At 48.5% G+C, this 11,402-nt stretch overlaps 1 protein-coding gene across 4 annotated transcripts in view; it reads left to right on the top strand.

Annotated features, from left to right (window-relative positions):
• The first annotated feature begins 1,470 nt into the window (after window positions 1-1,470).
• The window catches only part of LOC149350037 (uncharacterized), a 58,546-nt gene continuing 48,614 nt past the window's right edge, over window positions 1,471-11,402 (top strand). Inside the window, exons 1-2 of one of the 4 annotated variants that reach the window (XM_089579055.1) lie at window positions 1,473-2,077; window positions 3,260-3,361. In XM_089579055.1, coding sequence (XP_089435181.1) covers window positions 2,059-2,077; window positions 3,260-3,361 — 121 coding nt within the window. In that variant the 5' untranslated portion in view covers window positions 1,473-2,058. Of the gene's footprint in view, window positions 2,078-3,220; window positions 3,362-11,402 lie in introns of all 4 variants that reach the window. The other 3 variants (XM_089579054.1, XM_089579053.1, XM_089579056.1) reach the window with 3 other exon arrangements.

The raw sequence follows: 11,402 nt of genomic DNA, 5'->3' as shown, positions 1-11,402 counted from the left end.
CGTCATGCAACATCTTGCTCTGTCTGCACTTGGTTCGCCGGAAAAGCGCAAAAGAGAAAGCACAGCCCAGTCGCGCTCACAATGGCGTCCCCTTCAGGTCGTCAAACTCGCCTCCTTCCTTCCTCCTATGCGCATCGGGCCAAACACGCCGGGCAACTCTCGCGCGGCGCGCTGCCCCAAGTCACCGGTCCCGACTCCGAGCGTCGGCTGCTGATAGTCCTGGCTGCCGCTCAACCCTTTCACGAGGCGAGGGTGCACTCTCGCTTTCTTCTCGCCAGCTTTTGGCGAGGCCGCAGCATGCTGTCCGCCGCGTTGCGGAAATATATTGCCCGGGCCGTCGACTGAATGTAAAGCACCCTTGCGTGAAATAAATACGAGAAACAGTGCTCGGGCGGGGGAAAGCATCGCCGATAAGGCGCCGACCTTCTGACGGGAGCTTCAGAGCACGGAGAGGCCATTTGACGCGGACGAAGTCCTTGGGCCCCAAACAAGTGGGCGGCGGCACTCGTGCTCCCCGTTCGCGCGCCGTCTGCTCGGCCGCTCCTGCTATGCTCCGGCCGCGTCCGATATGATGTCACCGCTGCCGGTGTGAAGCAACGCTGTAAGCTGCCTGACACCTGCACCGAATCATCGGCACGCGCTCATCATGTGTGGTGAGTCCCCTCTGGTGCCTTTCGGAAAGTGCCACTGGTCCGGAGCGTCTGCGCATTATCATCACGTGCGTCCACAGAAGGCGGCATCCGGCGGCAAACATTCTGGACGTTTATTTTCTCTTTTTTTTTTCTGCGTCCGGACTTCCGTGTTGCATGCGCGCGCGTCTGGTGGAGCGAATCGACGACATCGCCTCGTCGTGTTTGAACGGCCTGATAAATGGAGACGTGTGTACAGAGTCGATCACACTTGTCTACAGCGCTCGAGCGGTGCCGTCCGGTGGAAATAATGCGAAATTCTAAAGAAGGCATTGACTTTCACTGATAATACTTGCGCTGGGGAGAAGCCTAATAGACATGTGCACCACGCAGGCATCAGCGCCTTACCCCCAGCAAAACAGCTGCGATAAGATTTCGCTTCATTTGCTCCACAGCACACCGCTCGAGCGCTCTAGGCAAGCGTGATCGATGTACTACGACTCTCGCGTTATCACGAAGCAGCAGCAAATCGCAATGAAGACCTGCGGGAGTCAGGCGCTGATTGAATAGGAGACAGGATAGGGGTGACCGCCCTCCTAACTAGAATTTTTCAATGGGGAAACCGCAGCACTGCGGGCCTCCATATTCCTTACGAAGGAAGTTCTCGAAATGCGTTGTGAAAGTAGCACCGCCCCCCTTCGCCAGCTGCTCCTCAAAGAGCAGCGCGTTGCCCGAAAATGTTCTTCTGAAAACTGTCGACAACAAATAGGCCGCATTACGGAATATATTGGTTGACTGACTGACTGATTGATTGTATGATTGATTGATTGATTGACACGGATTGATTGACACGGAGAAACACTGCGAGGTCTTCGGATTAATTTTCAATGCTCCTGAAATTCTTCAACGCGAACCTAAATTTTCTTAGACAGACGTTAATGCATTTCACCTCTATAGAACTGAGGACGTGGTGGCCGAGAACCGAACCCACGACCTCGCGCTCTGCCACGAGCACTGAGCCACCACGGCGAGCGGCGCAGTGTACGGGACGCTACCGCTACAACAAAAGCGACAACAGCGCGCCTGTGTCGGAAGCGCTACCGATTTCCGCTTCTGGTTCACGGCTGCGATCCGCGGTCGTCGTTTGGACGCGTTTTGTTTGACTCCTTTTATCTGCTTCCGCTTTGTCTCCTTCGTTTACTTTAGTTTCTTTAATTCCTTATTTTTCTTTTCTTAGTTTCGGTTTCTGTTTCGCGCGCAACTCGTCCATCGGCCGCGCTGTGGCAGCGTGTCGTCGAACGCGCAGCCGCCAGTGGTCGCGTGCGGCGCGCGCTATTAGTCATGCATCGCGTCAAAAGAAGCCCCGCCGCGCCGTCGCTGCTCATTTCCCGAGAGGTGCGCGACCGCTTCACACCGCTCTCCCTCCACGATGGACATCTCCAATGCAGGTACGTATACGCTCGCCTCCTCCTGCTCGAGCATGTGGGCCGATGCCGGCACTTGTTCGTTTTCAGCCGGCGGCCGCCGCGAATATCGAAACTAGGTAAACGCGGGCAGCGAAGGGCAGATTCGCTGCGTTTCATGACTTTCACGAAGGCCCCCTGCACTTAGATCTTCACTCAGCGTAAACGACTATGCGGCGCCTAACTCGACGAATACAAGCTCCCTTAGTAGCCTCTGACAGGCCGCGATGCTTGGTTTCAACTGTTTTCCGATCTCCGCATGATCCGCATGCGTCCGTGTTTTTTGCATAATTTGCGGGTTGCGAAATAAACTTTGACAGCGATCACAACAGAGCAATTCGTGCTATATTGAGGGCTTTCTTCAGTGCCACTGCGAAAAGAAAGCTGTCTCGAAAGTTGCAACTTAACAAGATAATGAGCGCTTTGTTCAGTTTTCCGAGAAGAACACTCAGTTTATGACTGATATTTGCGGGTACTTAATACCCCAATTTAATGAAACCTATCCGGGACAGAGCATGCTGATTGACGGCATTAAATACAATGCATTTAATTATTATTTCTAGCTTTTTCTATTGTCGCCCGCGACTGCCTTTCAGCGCTAACTCAAATAAAAATGATGTGCCTATATTTAGAGAATTTCAGATTACATATTAATGCGGATTACTGGGCAAAAAAAAAAAGAAGTGCCGAAAATGGTGCTTGTGTAACTGAATGTTTGCTGAGAAGTGAACCACAACTGGCTAGAAGACTTTTAAAAAAAATCAAGTTGTAGCCGCTGAAAAGGACATTTGGCAAAGAGTTAGTTATGAATAGCCGTGCTCTCAGACTGCCTCCTGCCGGTCTTAAAATATTTGCGCGACATTGCACTTTTTGTACGTTCCACGGAGCGTACAGGAAGCGCCTTGTGAGCAAATCGTTTTAGACGCACAGTCTTGTTTAAGGTAATCAGTACGCGTGCCGCTACGCAGTGGCGACAGTGTAACCACGCCTAACGAATTTGCGACAGCAGCTGCAGAGACAATCATTCACATTGAATCGAGCCGCACAGCTTGCCTGCTTTTCTCGCCTCATTGTCTGCGGCAAGATCTCTATTGCTGCTCGCTAAAGATGCTCTACTTTGCTCCCCAGTGTTGCTACATTCTCGCCTGCGACTCTTGGCAGGGGCAGGTGGCGGCGGCTGCGAGCCGGTCCTTTCCTACGTCTACACGTCGCCGGACGGGACATCTCGCAGCAGCAGCGGCAGCCTCGGCGGGTTTCATATGCTTTCCGGCAAGATATCACCTTGCGCTCCGATATCATTAAGCATCCGGTCGTAACACGCCGGACGGTGACTGACGATCAGCGTCAAAAGTAGAGGTTGATGGGCCGATCTCATTCACCGATTTTTGCCCCTTGTCATGCGCCAGAAGAGTGGTTCTTAGTGAAAAACACACTGGCCTGCGACTCACTCCGTTTGGCAGGGGGGAAAAAAAGATGGAGAGATTTAGCAAAGTTGACACATACAGTCTTTGTCAAAAGTAAGGGGTTTTGCCTCTGATCCGCGTAGTGGGGCTCTTGTAGCATCCGCTGAAGTCCTAACCCTCAGAAGGGGTGATGACGAGAGTTCCTCTCAGCTTCAAGATATTTGAAACGTTTTTGCACGTAAACGTGCTCATTCCCGCCCAAATTCCCATAACCAATTTCCTGACAATCTTACATCGCACCCTTACAACCCATACTTACCGCTACTTCCAGGGGGGATCAGGGGCGTCTCCCTTCGACCGCTCCCCCGTCTGCCCGTCTGTGGGTCTGTTTGGTAGCTCCCCCCCCCCCCCTTCCCCTTTTAAGGCGAAAGACTTTTAATGGCTCGTACTATCGTCCGTTAACAAAGCGTGTCACACGCGCTTAATTCGAGAACTGAAAAAGGTAGAAGAAAACCAATGGTTGCTTCAGATAGAGGAGGAAAAATTGAACCTAGAAGCCAAGTTTGATGACTGTAGATTAGTTAGTTAATTAATTATAGGCAAAAATGTCGAAATAGCGTAGACGTCTATATAGGCACGGGAACGTGTGACGTCACATCCACCGGAAGTCGTCACGGCATAGTGAAAATTGTCACAGAATGGTCGGAAAAACGTCGAATTTGTCAAATTTGATGTAAAATGCATAATTAAGCGCAATTAACAGTTAAGATCCCCAAATGATGTATAATTTGGGCATCGATATAGCCACGGGAACGATGTGACGTCACATCCACCGGAAGTCGTCACGGCATAGTGTCCTCGGCTTTCGCCTCTCAACACTTTAGTTGCCAAAGTGTCCTCGCAATTTTTATTTTATTTTTTCACCCTCGGGTGAGAAAACTTAATATTGCCCTAGGGCTTCCTCTTTTAGTTTAAAATTGGTTTAAGCCTGTTTTACGTAAGTGGTGCAGGCAGGGGCTATTATTTTTCATTAATTTTGGCTGCCCCAACCTATTGAATGTCACTGTGTGTGTGTCCTGCGGCACACACACAGTGGCAGGCGTGGGGGCAGGAGGGGCACGCTCCTGCTACTGCGCGTGCGCGGCAGGTATCCAGTAATCTGGCATACATCGACGCTGCTACTCCTCTGCGCAGCTGGCACTCTGTATTGCTGAACGGAGGTTCTCATCTTGCTTGTCAGTAGCACATTGCTGAGATCACTATTCAGTGCGCGCCGCTTCGTCAACGGAAGTTATGAACATTACAGTTGAGGAAATATATATATATATATATATATATATATATATATATATATATATATATATATATATATATATATATATATATAATCTTTTATTTTTCAGCTTGAACGAGGGCCGACACTATAGCAGTACTACTATACCAAAATTAGCAATAGTACGGTAGAACGAGCCCATAATGATCTGGATATAAAGAACAGTGCCCTATATCGAGCACCCGCAACTACCTGGAGGCTACCGTGCTGCAATAAATTATTTACATAGAGATGCGCTTTGGATAAGAAGTTCTCGGAGGATATATTGCCTCCACTGTGGTGGAAGTATTTCTAGCACCGTGCTGCCACCTCCTAAACGCTATAGTGTTCGTTTCTCCCCACGATTGGCTGCCTTGTGATTGACTGAGAGTGAGAGGGAAGCAGCTCGGGCACAGCTGCTCGGTTGAAACTTAGCATTTGATGAGGAGGAGGCTATGCGGTGAGGAAAGGCGAATGCAAGCTATATTAGTCTTCTAGCAATCACGGACATAAATGTGATTTTACATATTTTCTCCGCTTTTACAGCGACGCCTGTCAGTGCCTCGTCCCCAGAGGGTGAGCTTGAGATCGTTATGGAAGGGAAGGGGTTCGACCTGAGAGATGGGGATGTGGTAAAGAATGGAAGTGCATTGGAGAGGACAGAGTTGAAAAAGCTGGTGAGACCACGTTGCCGCAGGACGGCATGATCCGCACACGGAATGAGCGAGAGGTGGAGAATTGAGGAAAGAAGGCGCGACGAGCGAATAGGTAGAAAGCGGCGAGGGCGAAAACGAGCGTGAGGAAGTGGAGCGGAGAGAAGGGAGAGTTGGGAAAAGAGAAGAGCGGGCTGAGGGGAGAGTAAGGAAATGGCGAGGATTGAAGCGAGAGCGAGCGTTATCACCGCCGCAGTGGGCGAGAACGCGTGCTGCCGCCTCGTCAACACAGCTTTTAGAACAGGCGTGGCGGTGTATACACCAACTACGCGAGCCCCATTCCCTGTCTTGGAGGACACGGAATATTATCAGGTCTTTCTGGTTACACGCGCGCGACTTTCACTGTGTAATCTTGTTGACTTCCGATCCTGAGCTGTCGCTGAAATTGACGTCACTAGTGGTACCGCTGTGTTTTTTCTTTGTGCACATATTTAAGGATTAATTAAAAAGTTCATGTGCAGGTTTCGGATATATTAAACTACTGGTGCAGTTCATCTCGTGCTTTGAAATTTTTCTTAAATCAGTTTCACTATCGCACCTGGAGTCGAAAATGCACCGCATGGGCTATGGAGACGCTGTTGAAGTCGTCAAGCGGTTGACCACCGCTATACGTCAGATGCTTCACGGGGCACACTGAAGTTTCGCTTTTGTCCCACGGGCGTTTACAGCGTCGAAATTAAGTCAGCATGGGCCACTGAAGACTTGCACAATGAGGTCACAACTGGTACAATTATCTATCTAGAGTTTATCTAACGGTTTCCGACAGTGGACCATCCTTCATCAGGGTAAAAGTTGGATGAACACAGAGATCCGCCTAGTTACAGTACTGAATGGGGGAGGGGACCCCTCTCTTTTTCTTCCTTGAGGAAGAAGAAAACATCACGAAGCAGAAGACAAGTGTGCTCTCGTCTATTAGGGGAAAGAGAGGAGGGTTGTAAATCAAGCAAATTAGAAAAGGACGGAGCTAAGAGAGATGTGCTGTGTGTGTCTACTCGTTCTTTTGTCCCTTGTCCTGTTTGCGCTATTGCTCCGAAGAACCTAAGAGAGATGTAGCGGAGGCGGAAAGTGGCGAGTTTTCTCAGAGAAGACGCCAGCAAGGAATAGCGCTGGGAGAGGCGTCCTTCGGCGGGAGCGAGAAGTTCGAACACAAGGTAAGAAATTAACAGCAATAAGAAAACACGAGAAAAGGCCAAGACTCAGAAAGAAGAAAAAAACCACACCAGCGCGCGTAGCATGAGCCGCATCCCAGCGGTGCAGGTGTTGAGGACCGTTGAAATGTAATTTACGGTATGTTGTCAAGACCGCGTCATTTCGCACTCCTCAAGAGCAGCCAGTGGGTCGGTTAGACGACGGCGCGTGGCCGAGTGGCGGAGAAGCGGCCGACCAGGCGCCGTACGGACACCCGATCCTGCAGCCGGGCCCTCCAGAGAGCAATCACTAGCCGTTCGTCAGTGGGCCATCCCATCACGAAGACATCGACTGCTATAGAAAAGGACCCCTTCCGAAAAGATGGCTAGAAAGGCTGGCAGAAAAAGGGAACCAACAGAAAGAAAATGAGGAAAGAGGGAGGGGGGGGGGGGGTGGCGCATGGTGAGCAGGATAAATGAAAAAGAAAACAAATACGAGCTTCTTTCACCTTTCAATTAGGTAGGTTTTTGAGAAGGGCAAAATTGGCCAAGTTTTCATTAATGCCTTGGGTTAGAGCCCGAAATATGTGCATGAAATATGACTCTCTTTGTTCTCTTTGGCGGCTTGTCTGAAAGCCCGACTGGACGAGGACGACCCGGATGCTTTCGAATGTATAACCGTAACCTGAACGGCATTTCTCTCTGGCCGATCCACTGCATGCCGCACACACCGCAGTGAGGCATGTTGACCACATTTGCGCTGTCGCAATTTAGAGCTTCTTTAATCCTGAAGGTAAAGTCAGGGAAGGTTTTCGGCGCGGTTGAAATCAGGGGTTCGGGTGAGCACTGTGCGTTGTTTTGGATTTAACTAAAATGTCCTTGAGGTTCTTACTGTGCCAGTATACCGCTCTTGGTGGTTCTAAAGCTTTAACCTTCTGCCGCACGACTGGAAAATCCAATGAACTTCAATTATACCAGGATCTAGATCACTTGGTTACACTGTAAACAAGAATCAACCCAAATGGAAGTTTAAATTGTTGGCGTCACCCTTTAAAATTCATATGCAGAAACATTTGCTCCATCAATATGAAGCGAATATGTGCTAAATGACCTATTTTACTCCCTGCATTCAATAACGGGGCATAAAGGAGGATTATCCTCCTTATAACTCCCATTTTTAAATAAAATTTCTTGGTCTCAATGCGCCCCCCGTCCCCAATGGAGTAAAAGAAACACCATTTTGCGTCATCCGCCTCGCCACCTAGCGTCTCGTCTGATTCTAGTCATTCGTGTGATAATGGCGGTGAGGAACGACTCTTTTGTTAAAATCGTCGCAGGATATCTGCTCACTTCTGCTACTTCACGGGCGTCTGCCGGGGTACACGATATCGGCTTGTCGCTGCTTTCCGCTACAGTAAGCTACATAACTGAACTGCTCTTGTGAAGCCTCCGGTGCTCCACCAGAGAAACCAGAGAAGAATAAGCTGTAAATGAAATCACCCCTGAAGGTAGTTTGGTATGGCAGTGTTTGCTTTCATCTTCACTTCTTTAATGTTTGGATTCTTAACATGACTGACGAAAAATGTAGCGTCATCAGCTCAATCAAGAACTCGGCGTTGATACTATGTTCTATCACAGTTCCATGTGGATGCAACACATTATAGTCTGCTGCAATGCACCGCGAGAAACACACCGAAAAAAGGAGTGAGAATGAGACCTAAGCGGGGGCTCTAACGGGGTGGCGACGCTAACAAACGAAGGTCAGGTACGGTTATAGCGATGGAGGCCTAACAGGAACAGTTCAGTCATGTAGCTTACTGTAGCGGAAAACGGCGCCAAGCCGATATATTGTACCGGGTAGGCACCCGTGAAGGAGCAGAAGTGAGCAGAAATCCTGGGACGATGGTAACCAAAGAGTCGTCACTCCCCGCCATTATCACACGAATGACTAGAAGCAGACGAGACGCTAGATGGCGGTGCGGGCGGCGAAAAATATTGTTCTTTTTATTCCATTGGGGCCTTGGGGCGCATTGAGGCCAAGAAATTCCATTTCAAAATGGGAGTTATAAGGAGGCGAATCTTCCTTTATGCCCCATTATTCAGTGCAGGGAGTAAAATCGGTCATTCAATACAATGTTGCTCCATATTGATGGAGCAAGGGTTTCCGCATATGGAGTATAAAGAGCGACGCCAACCATTTAAACTATCAATTGGGTTGATTCTTGTTTACAGTGTAGCGACCCCGCAGGAGACTTCAAAATCGAATTAACAATCAGATAAAATCTCTCCTTCAAAAACAAGTTATCCGACATGTTTAAAGCAATGAAGTCGGACAGATCAGTCCTCGGGTGGTTCTACCTCGTCCTGAAAATTCAGAAACCCAACCATCCCGACCGTCCCGTTGTCTCAAGTAACGGCAAACTCATTGAAAGAATTTCCAGCGACTGCATATTAGAGGACATTATAATCGCCGCCTACATTGAGGACACAAATAACTTCCTGATAGAGGCATCTATCCTTGAAATTTTCGATCAGAGCCAGGAAGGCGCGCTCTCGCTCAAAACGAGGGCAGTCACAGAGTAGACAAATGTTTTGCTGAAGGAATATTCCGCTTCCATCGTCGAGGACGCTACCCTGAAAGTTCGTGGTGTAAACAGGAATAAAATATTCAGTTCACAGAAATCGCAGCATAGTGGAAGGTCAACCAACCTCGTTCTCACACATTCATCATAGATAGCACGCGTGAAGAATATCCTCTCGAAGCCTTTTTACATTATCCAGGAAAGCCGTCACTTGTCCCTCATTTTTAAACAGATACCAAGAGGGGTATACCGGCGGAGTAGGAGCATCAAGGACATTTTAGTTAAATCGAAAACGACGCCCAATACTAACCCGAACCTCAGTTCTCAACGGCGCCGAAAACCACGCTGCAAGGTTTGCAGTCATGCACAGACAGCAAACATACAGACAAGGTACCTACTCTGACTTTACCTGCAGGATTAAAGAAACTAAATTGCGAACGTGCGAATGTGGTCTACATGCTTCTCTGTGGTATGCAGTATGCAGTACATCGGCCAGACAGAAACGCCATTCAGGTTGCGGTTTGACAACCACAAGGCCCACATTTACGCACTGGCAAACCTGTCCTTTTCATGCCTAATGCGACATACTTTCGAAAACATCCGGGTCGTCCTCCTCCTGACGGGCTTTCAAGCAAGCCGCCAAAGAGAACAATGAGAGTCATATTTCATGCGCAAATTTTGTAAACTGATCCATGGCATTAATGAAAACTTGAGTAATTTGGCCTTTCTCAAAAACCCACCTAATTGAAAGAGGCGAACGAAGCTCCCATTATTTCTTTTTTTACTTATCGTGTGCACCATGCCCCCCCCCCCCCCCCCCCCTCCCCCTTCCTCCTTTTCTTTCTCTCTGTTGGTTCCCTTTTTCCTCCAGTGCTTTCTAGACATCTTCTCGGAAGGGGCCTTTTTGTACAGCAGTGGATGTCATCGCGATCGGACGCGCGGCGGAAATGGGCCACTGACGAACGGCTAGTGCTTGCTCCCTCTAGCGCCCCGCTGCAGGATCGGGTTTCGGCACGGTGGCTGGACGACCAAAGCCTCCTAGAATTTTTGTCGGCCGCTTCTTCGCCACTCGGCCACGCGCCGTCGTCTAACCGATCAATGGCTGCTCTTGAGGAGTGCGAAATGACGCGGTCTTGACAACATACCGTAAATTACATTTCAACGGTCCTCAACACCTGCACCGCTGGGATGCGGCTCATGCTACGCGCGCTGGTGTGGTTTTTTCTTCTTTCTGAGTCTTGGCCTTTTCTCGTGTTTTCTTATTGCTGTTAATTTCTTACCTTGTGTTCGAACTTCTCGCTCCCGCCGAAGGGCGCCTCTCCCAGCACTATTTCTGCTGGCGTCTTTTCGGAGAAAACTCGCCCGTCTCCGCCTCCGCTACATCTCTCTTACCACCGTTTTTCATTTGCTTGTTTTACAACCCTCCTCTCCTCCCCTTAATAGACGGGGGCACTCTTGTCTTCTGCTTCGTGGTTTTTTTTTTCTTCCGCAAAGATGAGAGAGTTCCACCTCACCATTCGGTGCTGTAAATACGAGGATCTCTGTGTTCACTCAACATTTACACTGTTTATATATATAGGTTGCGAGAGCATGAAGTACTTGACTGCTTACAGGAGTATATAGCGAAGTATACGCTTCGTTGAAGAAAACATATTTATTCGACTCGACGTTTCGATCTTGATCGAAACGTCGAGTCGAATAAATATGTTTCCTTTAACGAAGCGTATACTTCGCTATATATATATATATATATATATATATATATATATATATATATATATATATATATATATATATATATATATATATATATATATATATATATATGCTTTTTCGGCTAATTGCGTGCACTGGAGGGGTGGCTTTGCCTGCATGTTTTCGAAAGCGCATGTATTTTCGCACGGTGCAGCCAAATTTTGTCGAGCCACAGCGCCAAGGGTAACCGCGTTTCCGAAATTATGAAACTGATATGGCTATTACTAACGACCGGCTACAAATCTCTAACTGCAACCAGTTGCCTATCTGTGGTAGTTCAAAAGTTAGTTATCAGAAATTAGTTGACCATCTTACTACTTAACACAATTCACCCGCTTTCCGGTGTCCACTAACACTGTTAATACTTGAGAAAGGAAAAACAATAGCGCCGAAAAACGCACACACAGCTGAAGAACGA

Source organism: Amblyomma mixtum, chromosome 3 (assembly GCF_055824585.1).
Source record: "Amblyomma mixtum isolate Tamu chromosome 3, ASM5582458v1, whole genome shotgun sequence".
Lineage (NCBI taxonomy): Eukaryota > Metazoa > Arthropoda > Arachnida > Ixodida > Ixodidae > Amblyomma > Amblyomma mixtum.
Note: the sequence above shows the minus strand (reverse complement) of the source record. Positions and strands in the feature narration are given on the sequence as shown.